General features: G+C 40.0%; 1 protein-coding gene across 1 annotated transcript in view; it reads left to right on the top strand.

Moving 5' to 3' along the window:
• Nucleotides 1-14847, top strand: part of LOC128702120 (PR domain-containing protein 11-like) — a gene marked incomplete at its 3' end in the record, with an annotated part of 79946 nt that overhangs the window by 48988 nt on the left and 16111 nt on the right. The window contains exon 7 of the mRNA XM_070081011.1: nucleotides 11023-11231. Within this exon, the coding sequence (XP_069937112.1) occupies nucleotides 11023-11231 (209 nt within the window). The remainder of the gene's footprint in view (nucleotides 1-11022; nucleotides 11232-14847) is intronic.

The following is a 14847-nucleotide window of genomic DNA, read 5'->3' as shown; positions in this document are numbered from 1 at the left end:
TACCACAGGGTAGCATTCTTGGCCTCCTTCTTTTCCTTTTATACATCAATGACCTTCCAAGCGTATCACAACTTACGCCTATTCTCTTTGCTGACAGTACAACTTTTGTCATCTCCCACCCAAATCTTGCCTCATTCAACACTATTGTTAATGAAGAACTCGCAAAAATAGCAACCTGGTTGACTGCCAATAATCTCACACTTAATATAGATAAAACCTTTTACATTATGTTTGGGAGTAAAGCAAGTGAGGTCCAACTAAATACATGTATTATGATTAACAACACCCTTATTGCTAAACATAATGAAGGAAAATTACTGGGTCTGCACTTTGATAGCAACCTGAAATTTAACACCCGTATCCAACACGTAACAAAAAAAGTTTCTAAAACAGTTGGCATCCTCTCAACGATACATTACTATGTACCACAAACAGCACTACTTATGCTATACTATTCACTGATCTACTCATACCTCACCTATGCTATTTGTTCCTGGGGCTCCACAACGAAAAACCACCTAAAATAAAAAATAAACAAAAAGCCACAGTACAAATGATCACACAGTCCACTGCTAGACAACCAACCAACCCCTTCCCTCCTGCTCACTATACAAAACATCCCCTCTCACTATTGTGCAACGTTCTAATATAAATCCTGACCTGAAATGCTTTCTTGGCAGTTGCAGTAGGACTCATAGACACAACACTAGGCATGAAAGCCTTTGTGACATTTCCCATGTAAGGCTAAGTCTTTAGCATTTTTAAAAGAACACTTTATCTCCTTAACCTATCCCAGCCCTTCATAAATACATAGGTAAAAACTATACACGCATTTGCTCAATATCATGAACATAGGTAAAACTTTCTCATCAATATAATCAATACAGTGATACCTTGGGATACGAACAGCTCAAAACTTGAACAGTTATGTAAGTATATTTATGTAAGTGCTTTTGTAAGTGTATTTTTGGGGGTCTGAAATGGATTAATCTAATTTACATTATTCCTTATGGGAACAAATTCATTCGGTATTGGCACTTGAACAGCCTTCTCGAGCGAAATAAATTCATATCCCGAGGTACCACTGTATATATTTACTCTCAATATCTGTATTCATCTCAAATGTTAATCACTCCATTGTGTCCACCTAAGGCTAATCAAAATTGTACATCTTCCCTATAAGACTTATTAAAGCCATATATTTATTTATTTATTATCACACTGGCCGATTCCCACCAAGGCAGGGTGGCCCGAAAAAGAAAAACTTTCACCATCATTCACTCCATCACTGTCTTGCCAGAAGGGTGCTTTACACTACAGTTTTTAAACTGCAACATTAACACCCCTCCTTCAGAGTGCAGGCACTGTACTTCCCATCTCCAGGACTCAAGTCCGGCCTGCCGGTTTCCCTGAATCCCTTCATAAATGTTACTTTGCTCACACTCCAACAGCACGTCAAGTATTAAAAACCATTTGTCTCCATTCACTCCTATCAAACACGCTCACGCATGCCTGCTGGAAGTCCAAGCCCCTCGCACACAAAACCTCCTTTACCCCCACCCTCCAACCCTTCCTAGGCCGACCCCTACCCCGCCTTCCTTCCACTACAGACTGATACACTCTTTAAGTTATTCTGTTTCGCTCCATTCTCTCTACATGTCCGAACCACCTCAACAACCCTTCCTCAGCCCTCTGGACAACAGTTTTGGTAATCCCGCACCTCCTCCTAACTTCCAAACTACGAATTCTCTGCATTATATTCACACCACACATTGCCCTCAGACATGACATCTCCACTGCCTCCAGCCTTCTCCTCGCTGCAACATTCATCACCCATGCTTCACACCCATATAAGAGCGTTGGTAAAACTATACTCTCATACATTCCCCTCTTTGCCTCCAAGGACAAAGTTCTCTGTCTCCACAGACTCCTAAGTGCACCACTCACTCTTTTTCCCTCATCAATTCTATGATTCACCTCATCTTTCATAGACCCATCCGCTGACACGTCCACTCCCAAATATCTGAATACGTTCACCTCCTCCATACTCTCTCCCTCCAATCTGATATTCAATCTTTCATCACCTAATCTTTTTGTTATCCTCATAACCTTACTCTTTCCTGTATTCACCTTTAATTTTCTTCTTTTGCACACCCTACCAAATTCATCCACCAATCTCTGCAGCTTCTCTTCAGAATCTCCCAAGAGCACAGTGTCATCAGCAAAGAGCAGCTGTGACAACTCCCACTTTGTGTGTGATTCTTTATCTTTTAACTCCACGCCTCTTGCCAAGACCCTCGCATTTACTTCTCTTACAACCCCATCTATAAATATATTAAACAACCACGGTGACATCACACATCCTTGTCTAAGGCCTACTTTTACTGGGAAAAAATTTCCCTCTTTTCTACATACTCTAACTTGAGCCTCACTATCCTCGTAAAAACTCTTCACTGCTTTCAGTAACCTACCTCCTACACCATACACTTGCAACATCTGCCACATTGCCCCCCTATCCACCCTGTCATACGCCTTTTCCAAATCCATAAATGCCACAAAGACCTCTTTAGCCTTATCTAAATACTGTTCACTTATATGTTTCACTGTAAACACCTGGTCCACACACCCCCTACCTTTCCTAAAGCCTCCTTGTTCATCTGCTATCCTATTCTCCGTCTTACTCTTAATTCTTTCAATTATAACTCTACCATACACTTTACCAGGTACACTCAACAGACTTATCCCCCTATAATTTTTGCACTCTCTTTTATCCCCTTTGCCTTTATACAAAGGAACTATGCATGCTCTCTGCCAATCCCTAGGTACCTTACCCTCTTCCATACATTTATTAAATAATTGCACCAACCACTCCAAAACTATATCCCCACCTGCTTTTAACATTTCTATCTTTATCCCATCAATCCCGGCTGCCTTACCCCCTTTCATTTTACCTACTGCCTCACATATAACATTACCTAATAGAATACTCAATCTCTTGTATTCTTTGTAACTTGTCTAATGACCATATGTACTGGTATTGGCTTATTAATCTTTAGTTAATTTTGAGTTTCCCTGAAATGCTCTGCATACAAATTCAAAGTTTATTCTCTATAAGGATTACAATGCTGAGTTTACAGAAATTTGGTTATTGTTTGGTTTACATGTAGTAAATTTGTGATTACAGAGTGTACCACTAGAACGCTTAGCATGGCTAGGCATTTCGGGCATACTTAGTTTTATTCTTAATTGTAAAATATTACAAATTATGAGGTAAGTTGGTATTATGGCTAAGTGACTAAATACTAGTTTGTGAGTTTAGCAATGTGAATGCTTTTGTTTTGGCACAGTACATAGTTTCAGTATTGGAGTATCACAGGATTCATTATTTTAAGACTGAGATTAATATTTCTGTTTATGGTCAAATGAGTGAGTGAGTGTAAGTGTGAACCACCAGGTGGTATTCGTGTAGTTAGTTGACAGGGTGTATCAGGGAGATAAGATGTTTTCTAATGGTAGTTTTGAAGGTGATGAATGTGCCTGCAGTTCTAGAGTTCTCAGGTAGGGTATTCCAGATTTTAGGGCCTTTGACATACATTGAATTTTTGTAAAGGTTTAGTCGGACACGGGGAATGTCGTAGAGATGTTTGTGTCTGGTGTTATGCCTGTGGGTTCTGTCACAACTATCAAGAAAGCGTTTTAGGTCAAGGTTGATATTAGAGTTTAAGGCCCTGTAGATATAGATTGCACAGTAGTAAGTGTGGATGTACTGAACTGGGAGTAAGTTTAGATCTATGAAGAGTGGGGGGGGGTGTTGCCAGGGATGGGATTTAGTGATTATTCTTACTGCAGCTTTTTGTTGGGTTATTATTGGCTTTAGGTGTGTTGCTGCAGTTGATCCCCAAGCACAAATAGCATAGGTGAGGTATGGATAAATAAGTGAGTGGTATAGTGTGAGAAGGGCATTTTGCGGCACGTAGTATCGTATCTTGGAGAGGATCCCAACCGTTTTGGATACTTTTTTGGCTATATGCTGGATATGGGTGCTGAAATTCAGGTTGTTGTCAAGGTATAAGCCTAGGAATTTTCCCCCATTATTTCTGGTAATTAGAGTGTTGTCAATCTTAATGTTAATTTGTGCATCTCCTGCTCTGCTACCAAACATAATATAGTAGGTTTTGTCAGTGTTAAGCGTAAGTTTATTGGCTGTCATCCAAGTCGATATTTTAATCAGCTCCTCATTCACAATGGTGTTGAGGGTGGCAAGATTAGGGTGAGAGATGACATAAGTCGTGTCATCAGCAAAGAGAATGGGTTTCAGGTGTTGGGATACGTTTGGAAGGTCATTGATGTATATGAGGAAGAGCAGGGGACCAAGGACACTTCCCTGCGGAACTCCAGTATCAAATGGCCATGTTGCTGATGCTGTGTCTTTAATGGTGACGTACTGATACCTATTAGTAATGTAAGATTTGAAATAAGCAAGCACATGGCCTCTTATACCGTAGTGATCAAGTTTGTGGAGTAGGATGTCGTGGTCTACTGTGTCAAAAGCTTTTCTTAGGTCAATAAAAATTCCTAGTGGATATTCCTTATTTTCCAATGCTGTGTAAAGCAGATCTAGCATTTTATTGCACAGTAGTGTAGTAGGAACATACACTAGTTTGTTATTTGTAGTTTGAGAGAAAATGGAAAATTAGGTATGATTATAAGATAATTTTAACAGTGCTTAAGTAGGAAAGAAAAAGGTAATTCAGATATTTTTAAAGAGTAAGCATCCTATTAACAAAAAATAAATTGTGAATTGGGAATCTGGGAAGATAACACAAAATGGGTCACACAAGGAACTGTGTGGGACACCTGGGATAATGAGGTAGTAAATACTATCTAGGTGATAGTACAGGGATTAGTTCAATAATGACATAATAACATACACTAACGTAGTAAGGATTTGGTCACTAATATCAGTCAGACTCTGTAATGTTTGCATCATGAAGGAAGTTTGTTAGTTCATTTTCATTTGTAATGTAGTACACACGGCCTACATTAGTTTTTCTTACTAGAATTTGTCCATCACGTTCAAAGCACTGGTGAATTTTATCATTATTCTCTCGTTTTAGCTTTCTCACTCTGTACAGGAGGTTCTGTCGTTTTTTTGTGAGACACTCGTTTATGTATATATCTTTTTTTGCTTTGATAGATGAAATTATTAGATCTTTTTTCCTGTCTTGTGTGTGAAATCTGAGCATAACACTTATGCACTGCATGGGGCAGGATTTTTTTATGCTGTGCACACTCATCACACAGACCCAATCTCTTATATCTAGGCCAAAATTTACTGCTGGCCTCAGTGATGTAGTTCTAAGTGACAGCCACTGAAAGGGTTTAGCCAATTCCATTGCTCAGTTTGGCAAAACTCTTAGCTATTTTGCTAGTATGCCATGTATTCTGTTGATTCAGCACAAGAAACAGCCTATTCAACTTTCAAAACTACCCTATACAGTGCACAGAAGTTGGTAATTTGGCCAGTTTTATACAAAATTAAAATAATTCCAATTTAATAACAGAGTCCAAAATAAAGACTAGATATTACAGGTACTAACACAAAATTTCTTCCATTCATTAATCATATCCCCAGGCCTCTCTTATATATTACACTTGCCTTCCATTTTGAGTTCGTTGTCACATAAAAAATCAAAGATTTACCCTATTTTTCAAATAGTAAAATATTACCAGGAATGATTGGTCAAGGTTTACAGTGCCCCAATAATTGACTCGGACTTTCTAAAAATCCATAAAACAGGCCAAGGGGTATAGAGAGAAAATTGCCAAAAGTTTAATATTTCTGCTGTTTTGAGGCTGATTTCAAGCTACTTCTGGTCATGAAACCAACCAAAATCATATCTTTCATTCTATCAAATGGTATCAAGAAACAGTCAATAAATCAATAAAAACCATCCTAGAAAACACCTCAAAACTGCTATTTTAAACTGAACACAAGGTCAGAAATTTGCTTTTCCCATCATGCACTGCAAGGGGCTGGATTTATTTTTTAAACTGTGCACAAATTTACCACCCACAGCTTATCTGAGGGAGCTGGGCTCAAGAAAGTAGATCTACGTAAGAAAAACTGGAATCAGTAACGTCGATCTACATACATACATTTAAGAAGATGAAAGGGTTAATGACAACAAGATTTCTGTGTTCTCTTGCTTGTTGGCCAAGAAGTGTTTGGAAATGGTTATGCTACTGCTAAGCTGTAGATGGTTGTGAGATGTCTGTTTGTTTTATTAGCTGATAAAACTGATACATTTCATCAGCTGATGCCATCACACAATTCACAATTTTTCTCATTTATGATACTGTACTTACAAGAATTTTTTTTATCTTAATCATAATATCCTTGTTCTCTTGCATGTTGATGTAGAGGTGTTTGGAGAGTGTTATGTAGCTCATTTTTATAGTAGACTGCTACAAGTGGTCTGTTTTATAAACTGATGCCACTCGCAGTCCTCTTGGATGCCACCATGGTTACTAACCATAGAAAGAATGGGCAGATGAAAAGATCAAAAACTAATTTACTAATATTAGCCGAGTTTGGTATGGGACACATGTGCACAGAGAACTGATGATGATGGAGGATTATTTGCATTATGAGTGTGACTAGGCCTTCCCTGTAAAGACACTGGCCTTGTGTCTTGGCTGACCACAAGACAGAGAGGGAAAAAATTCCGTGGCATGCCATATTTTCCCCCAAATCTATGCTGCCCTACCTGGTTATGGCACACTCATTGATAAGCTGTTGTAATTTTTCAGCTGTCTTATAGCAAAAAAGTATTAAAAGATCACCTCTTAAATGAAGGTATAAAGAACTTGGTCACACTTCACAGACACGCACATGCATATATATACAGTGGACCCCCGCTTAACGATCACCTCCAAATGCGACCAATTATGTAAGTGTATTTATGTAAGTGCGTTTGTATGTGTATGTTTGGGGGTCTGAAATGGACTAATCTACTTCACAATATTCCTTATGGGAAAAAATTCGGTCAGTACTGGCACCTGAACATACTACTGGAATGAAAAAAGTTCGTTAACCGGGGGTCCACTGTATATACATACATCTAGGTTTTTCTCCTTTTTCTAAATAGCTCTTGTTCTTTTTTATTTCTTCTATTGTCCATGGGGAAGTGGAAAAGAATCTTTCCTCCGTAAGCCATGCGTGTCGTATGAGGCGACTAAAATGCCGGGAGCAATGGGCTAGTAACCCCTTCTCCTGTATACAATTACTAAAAAAGAGAAGAAGAAAAACTTTATAAAACTGGGTTGCTTAAATGTGCGTGGATGTAGTGCGGATGACAAGAAACAGATGATTGCTGATGTTATGAATGAAAAAAAGTTGGATGTCCTGGCCCTAAGCAAAACAAAGCTGAAGGGGGTAGGAGAGTTTCAGTGGGGGGAAATAAATGGGATTAAATCTGGAGTATCTGAGAGAGTTAGAGCAAAGGAAGGGGTAGCAGTAATGTTAAATGATCAGTTATGGAAGGAGAAAAGAGAATATGAATGTGTAAATTCAAGAATTATGTGGATTAAAGTAAAGGTTGGATGCGAGAAGTGGGTCATAATAAGCGTGTATGCACCTGGAGAAGAGAGGAATGCAGAGGAGAGAGAGAGATTTTGGGAGATGTTAAGTGAATGTATAGGAGCCTTTGAACCAAGTGAGAGAGTAATTGTGGTAGGGGACTTGAATGCTAAAGTAGGAGAAACTTTTAGAGAGGGTGTGGTAGGTAAGTTTGGGGTGCCAGGTGTAAATGAAAATGGGAGCCCTTTGATTGAACTTTGTATAGAAAGGGGTTTAGTTATAGGTAATACATATTTTAAGAAAAAGAGGATAAATAAGTATACACGATATGATGTAGGGCGAAATGACAGTAGTTTGTTGGATTATGTATTGGTAGATAAAAGACTGTTGAGTAGACTTCAGGATGTACATGTTTATAGAGGGGCCACAGATATATCAGATCACTTTCTAGTTGTAGCTACACTGAGAGTAAAAGGTAGATGGGATACAAGGAGAATAGAAGCATCAGGGAAGAGAGAGGTGAAGGTTTATAAACTAAAAGAGGAGGCAGTTAGGGTAAGATATAAACAGCTATTGGAGGATAGATGGGCTAATGAGAGCATAGGCAATGGGGTCGAAGAGGTATGGGGTAGGTTTAAAAATGTAGTGTTAGAGTGTTCAGCAGAAGTTTGTGGTTACAGGAAAGTGGGTGCAGGAGGGAAGAGGAGCGATTGGTGGAATGATGATGTAAAGAGAGTAGTAAGGGAGAAAAAGTTAGCATATGAGAAGTTTTTACAAAGTAGAAGTGATGCAAGGAGGGAAGAGTATATGGAGAAAAAGAGAGAGGTTAAGAGAGTGGTGAAGCAATGTAAAAAGAGAGCAAATGAGAGAGTGGGTGAGATGTTATCAACAAATTTTGTTGAAAATAAGAAAAAGTTTTGGAGTGAGATTAACAAGTTAAGAAAGCCTAGAGAACAAATTGATTTGTCAGTTAAAAATAGGAGAGGAGAGTTATTAAATGGAGAGTTAGAGGTATTGGGAAGATGGAAGGAATATTTTGAGGAATTGTTAAATGTTGATGAAGATAGGGAAGCTGTGATTTCGTGTATAGGGCAAGGAGGAATAACATCTTGTAGGAGTGAGGAAGAGCCAGTTGTGAGTGTGAGGGAAGTTCGTGAGGCAGTAGGTAAAATGAAAGGGGGTAAGGCAGCCGGGATTGATGGGATAAAGATAGAAATGTTAAAAGCAGGTGGGGATATAGTTTTGGAGTGGTTGGTGCAATTATTTAATAAATGTATGGAAGAGGGTAAGGTACCTAGGGATTGGCAGAGAGCATGCATAGTTCCTTTGTATAAAGGCAAAGGGGATAAAAGAGAGTGCAAAAATTATAGGGGGATAAGTCTGTTGAGTGTACCTGGTAAAGTGTATGGTAGAGTTATAATTGAAAGAATTAAGAGTAAGACGGAGAATAGGATAGCAGATGAACAAGGAGGCTTTAGGAAAGGTAGGGGGTGTGTGGACCAGGTGTTTACAGTGAAACATATAAGTGAACAGTATTTAGATAAGGCTAAAGAGGTCTTTGTGGCATTTATGGATTTGGAAAAGGCGTATGACAGGGTGGATAGGGGGGCAATGTGGCAGATGTTGCAAGTGTATGGTGTAGGAGGTAGGTTACTGAAAGCAGTGAAGAGTTTTTACGAGGATAGTGAGGCTCAAGTTAGAGTATGTAGGAAAGAGGGAAATTTTTTCCCAGTAAAAGTAGGCCTTAGACAAGGATGTGTGATGTCACCGTGGTTGTTTAATATATTTATAGATGGGGTTGTAAGAGAAGTAAATGCGAGGGTCTTGGCAAGAGGCGTGGAGTTAAAAGATAAAGAATCACACACAAAGTGGGAGTTGTCACAGCTGCTCTTTGCTGATGACACTGTGCTCTTGGGAGATTCTGAAGAGAAGTTGCAGAGATTGGTGGATGAATTTGGTAGGGTGTGCAAAAGAAGAAAATTAAAGGTGAATACAGGAAAGAGTAAGGTTATGAGGATAACAAAAAGATTAGGTGATGAAAGATTGAATATCAGATTGGAGGGAGAGAGTATGGAGGAGGTGAACGTATTCAGATATTTGGGAGTGGACGTGTCAGCGGATGGGTCTATGAAAGATGAGGTGAATCATAGAATTGATGAGGGAAAAAGAGTGAGTGGTGCACTTAGGAGTCTGTGGAGACAAAGAACTTTGTCCTTGGAGGCAAAGAGGGGAATGTATGAGAGTATAGTTTTACCAACGCTCTTATATGGGTGTGAAGCGTGGGTGATGAATGTTGCAGCGAGGAGAAGGCTGGAGGCAGTGGAGATGTCATGTCTGAGGGCAATGTGTGGTGTGAATATAATGCAGAGAATTCGTAGTTTGGAAGTTAGGAGGAGGTGCGGGATTACCAAAACTGTTGTCCAGAGGGCTGAGGAAGGGTTGTTGAGGTGGTTCGGACATGTAGAGAGAATGGAGCGAAACAGAATGACTTCAAGAGTGTATCAGTCTGTAGTGGAAGGAAGGCGGGGTAGGGGTCGGCCTAGGAAGGGTTGGAGGGAGGGGGTAAAGGAGGTTTTGTGTGCGAGGGGCTTGGACTTCCAGCAGGCATGCGTGAGCGTGTTTGATAGGAGTGAATGGAGACAAATGGTTTTTAATACTTGACGTGCTGTTGGAGTGTGAGCAAAGTAACATTTATGAAGGGATTCAGGGAAACCGGCAGGCCGGACTTGAGTCCTGGAGATGGGAAGTACAGTGCCTGCACTCTGAAGGAGGGGTGTTAATGTTGCAGTTTAAAAACTGTAGTGTAAAGCACCCTTCTGGCAAGACAGTGATGGAGTGAATGATGGTGAAAGTTTTTCTTTTTCGGGCCACCCTGCCTTGGTGGGAATCGGCCGGTGTGATAATAAAAAAAAAATAAAAAAAAATAAAGAACTTCTTATTTTTAACTGCATACTGTTTCATTTATATATATTTGCAAATATTTCTTATAATTTTTCCTCATAGAAATTTGATTATTTTTTCCACAGTTTTTTTTAACACCCCAGCCATCTCCCAGCAAGGTAAGGTGACCTGACAAAGAAGAATAGACTTTCACTGTCAGTCACTCAATCACTGTCTTCCTCCAAACTGCAACATTCTCATTGCTCAGAGTGCAGGCACTGTATTTTCCACCTCTAGAACTAAAGTCCAGCTAACTGGTTTCTTTGCATTCCTTCATAAGTGTTACCTTGCTCACACTTCAACAGCACATATGAAAACCACTTTCCTTCACTCACTCCTGTCTAACATGCTCACACAAACCTGTTCAATATCCAGGCCCCTAGTACTCAAAATCTTAAAAAAAAAAGGATTGGGGGGGAAGCAAGGAAACAATTTAGTTTTTATGTTGACAATTTAAAAAAATGATTTTAATTTTTAAATGAAATTAATTTTACTTACAGAACAAATTAGTAATGAGGAAAAATTGACAAAGTCCAACAAGTCTCTCACTGGTCCAGGAAAATCAGTCACTGGTAAAATCTCCACACTTGAATTGCCAAATAATTTTGACCAGAATCGGAACAGGATTAAACTAAGCAAATCCCAATCGGAAGTTAGGTATTTATTTAAAGCAGCAAGGCTGGAGCCTAGGAAGAATAATGGTGTTAAGGTAAGGCCTGTTTTCTATTTTGGATTAAGAGGCACAGCATTTTTGAAAGCACAGCATTTCTTGCAAGTGCCTGATTTATGGGTTTCTCTCACTATTTATTATTAAAAAATGTACCATTTACACCCCATTTATTTTGTAATTGCCACTCTGGCATTACTTGACATTTACATAAAAAATATGTTAGTGTGTCACAGTTTAATGGACATTGCCAACACAGGCATCATGGGGCACCATTGACAACTATGAGAGTATCAGTGCTTGCTAGGCTGTGTTTACAGGGTCATGCTCCAGCTCTGAGTCAACTTTCTTTGCCAAAATCTGAAGAGTGGCTATACCCATAGGTCCATTATTATGTCCCTAGGGCCATTGTTTGGTTGAGTTGTTATGCTCATAGATCCAGTGTTGGGTTGTATTAACCCCAACACCAAACAATAACTCTATCTTGTCAGAATTATTTTCTTAAATTTGTTTAATTATTTTTCAGTTTTAATTTACCTTAATTATTAAAGTACAGTGGTACCTCGACTTTTGAACAGCTCCCAACTTGAACAGAATGACTTCAAGAGTGTATCAGTCTGTAGTGGAAGGAAGGCGGGGTAGGGGTCGGCCTAGGAAGGGTTGGAGGGAGGGGGTAAAGGAGGTTTTGTGTGCGAGGGGCTTGGACTTCCAGCAGGCATGCGTGAGCGTGTTTGATAGGAGTGAATGGAGACAAATGGTTTTTAATACTTGACGTGCTGTTGGAGTGTGAGCAAAGTAACATTTATGAAGGGATTCAGGGAAACCGGCAGGCCGGACTTGAGTCCTGGAGATGGGAAGTACAGTGCCTGCACTCTGAAGGAGGGGTGTTAATGTTGCAGTTTAAAAACTGTAGTGTAAAGCACCCTTCTGGCAAGACAGTGATGGAGTGAATGATGGTGAAAGTTTTTCTTTTTCGGGCCACCCTGCCATGGTGGGAATCGGCCGGTGTGATAATAAAAAAAAATAAAAATAAATTTTTGTAAGTGCTTTTGTAAGTGTATTTTTGGGGGTCTGAAACAGACTAATCTAATTTACATTACATGTATTCCTTATGGGAACAAATTCGTTCGGTATAGGGACTCGAACAGTCTTCTGGAATGAATTAAGTTCGTAACTCGAGGTAACACTGTATTTTCATGTTTACCTGGAGTTTACCTGGAGAGAGTTTCGGGGGTCAACGCCCCCGCGGCCCGGTCTGTGACCAGGCCTCCTGGTGGATCAGCGCCTGATCAACCAGGCTGTTGCTGCTGGCTGCATGCAAACCAACGTACGAGCCACAGCCCGGCTGATCAGGAACTGACTTTAGGTGCTTGTCCAGTGCCAGCTTGAAGACTGCCAGGGGTCTGTTGGTAATCCCCCTTATCAGTGCTTGCTAGGCTGTGTTTACAGGGTCATGCTCCAGCTCTGAGTCAACTTTCTTTGCCAAAATCTGAAGAGTGGCTATACCCATAGGTCCATTATTATGTCCCTAGGGCCATTGTTTGGCATGCAACATGAAAATATTGTCATGCAAGTAAATAAGAAGTAATTTCCTCATTTTTTTTTTAATACATCACCTTTTTCCCACCAAGGTAGGGTCACTGTCATTCAGATATGACAGTTTAGATGTCACTCCAAACAGCCAATATCACAAACCCCTCCTTTAACCCGTAAACGGTCCAAACGTATATATACGTTTTTACCGCTAGTGCCCCAAACGTATATATACGTTTTATTTTTCCTGCCTTCAAATTTGGCACAATTGGCCTGAGATGCCTTGTCAGCATAGAATGGGCCCTGACACTCAGTGTGTGCGGTATTAAAAAAATCTGGGACCACTTAGTACCGTGTGGGAGCACCAGTTCAAATGAGCACCAGCTAGAGCAAACAGCACAGCAAACACCTGGGATTCACTGATGTCATGTAGTATTAACACTCCCATTTTAAGAGGAAAGCGATTTTGACCCTGAGTTTAGTGGCTTTGAGGTGGATGTGGCCACAAGTGGTCGAGGAAATATAAAAAAAACCTCGATAACCCATGTGCAATATTTGTGCAACACCCTTTCAGAATGTCTTATAACCTATGCCCTAAGTCAAGAGAAACAATTCTGGCAGGCTGGCTGGTTGGCAGGCTGGCTGGCTGGCTGCCTGGCTGGATGACTGACTGACTGATTGGCTGGCTAGCTGGCTGGCTAGCTGGCTGGCCAGCTGCATGGTGGCCAGCTGTGTGGCTGGCCAGCTGCTGGTGGCCTGGCTCTATCTCTGTTTGTCTGTCTGTATCTATGTCTATCTCTGTCTCTGTCTCTATCTCTGTCTGTATGTCTTTGTCTATCTTTGTCTCTATCTGTCTGTCTCTGTCTATCCCTGTCTATCTCTGTCTATCTGTCTCTGTCTATCTCTTTCTATCTGTCTGTCTATCTCTGTCTCACAGGTACACATAAATACACATATACATAGTGTAAATTACCTAGGATAACCCAAAAAATCCAGACAAAGTGCTATACTCTGCTTGAAGATGTGAGTAAAGGTGATGACGCATTCTTGTGGCTCTCTCTGAGACAGAGAGCTAGATGGATAGGCAGATAGACAAGGAGCTTGACAGACAGACAAATAGACAGACATGTTTGTGTACCAGCGAAAACAAAGGAGGGCAATGCTCATCAAACATCACCTCTAATCTTTTCTTATCCGCTGCACCCTCCCCAACTCGTGTATGCTCATCAAACGTGAGCTCTTATCAAATCAGATCAAATCAAAATTTATTCTCTATAAGGATTACAATGCGGGGTTTACAGATTTTGGTTATTGTGTGGTTTACATGTAGTAAAATACTAATTACAGAGGAAGCCACTAGAACCCCTAGCATGGCTAGGCATTTCGGGCAAATTTAGATTAATTCTTAACCCTAAATTGTAACAAATTTTGGAGTAAGTTGACTAAATACTAAGTGACTAAATACTAAGTGAGAAATACTAGTTTGTGAGTTTAGCAATGTGAATGCTTTTGTTTTGCCACAATACATAGTTTCTATATTGGAGTATCACAGGCAAACTTATGACTAGTTAGGAATCATTATTTTAAGATTAGGATACGTATTTCTGTGCTTATAGTCAAATGGGTGAGTGAGTGAGTGTAAGTGTGGACCGACCAGGTGATTTTTATGTAGTTAGTTGATGGGGTGTATCAGGGAGATAAGATGTTTTCTAATAGTAGTTTTGAAGGTGATGAATGTGTCTGCAGTTCTAGAGTTTTCAGGTAGGGTGTTCCAGATTTTAGGGCCTTTGACATACATTGGTCAAAGGCCCTGGTGTTATGCCTGTGGGTCCTGTCACAACTATCAAGAAAGCATTTTAGGTCAAGGTTAATATTGGAATTTAAGGTCCTGTATGTGTAGATTGCACAGTAGTAAGTGTGGATGTTCTGAACAGGGAGTAAGTTTAGATCTATGAAGAGAAAACAATATGAAGTTCAACGATGAGAAATTTCAATTACTCAGATATGGTAAACACGAGGAAATTAAATCTTCATCAGAGTACAAAACAAATTCTGGCCACAAAATAGAGCGAAACACCAACGTCAAAGACCTGGGAGTGATCATGTCGGAGGATCTCACCTTCAA

This window comes from Cherax quadricarinatus, unplaced genomic scaffold (assembly GCF_038502225.1).
Source record: "Cherax quadricarinatus isolate ZL_2023a unplaced genomic scaffold, ASM3850222v1 Contig1447, whole genome shotgun sequence".
In the NCBI taxonomy this organism is placed as follows: domain Eukaryota; kingdom Metazoa; phylum Arthropoda; class Malacostraca; order Decapoda; family Parastacidae; genus Cherax; species Cherax quadricarinatus.
Note: the sequence above shows the minus strand (reverse complement) of the source record. Positions and strands in the feature narration are given on the sequence as shown.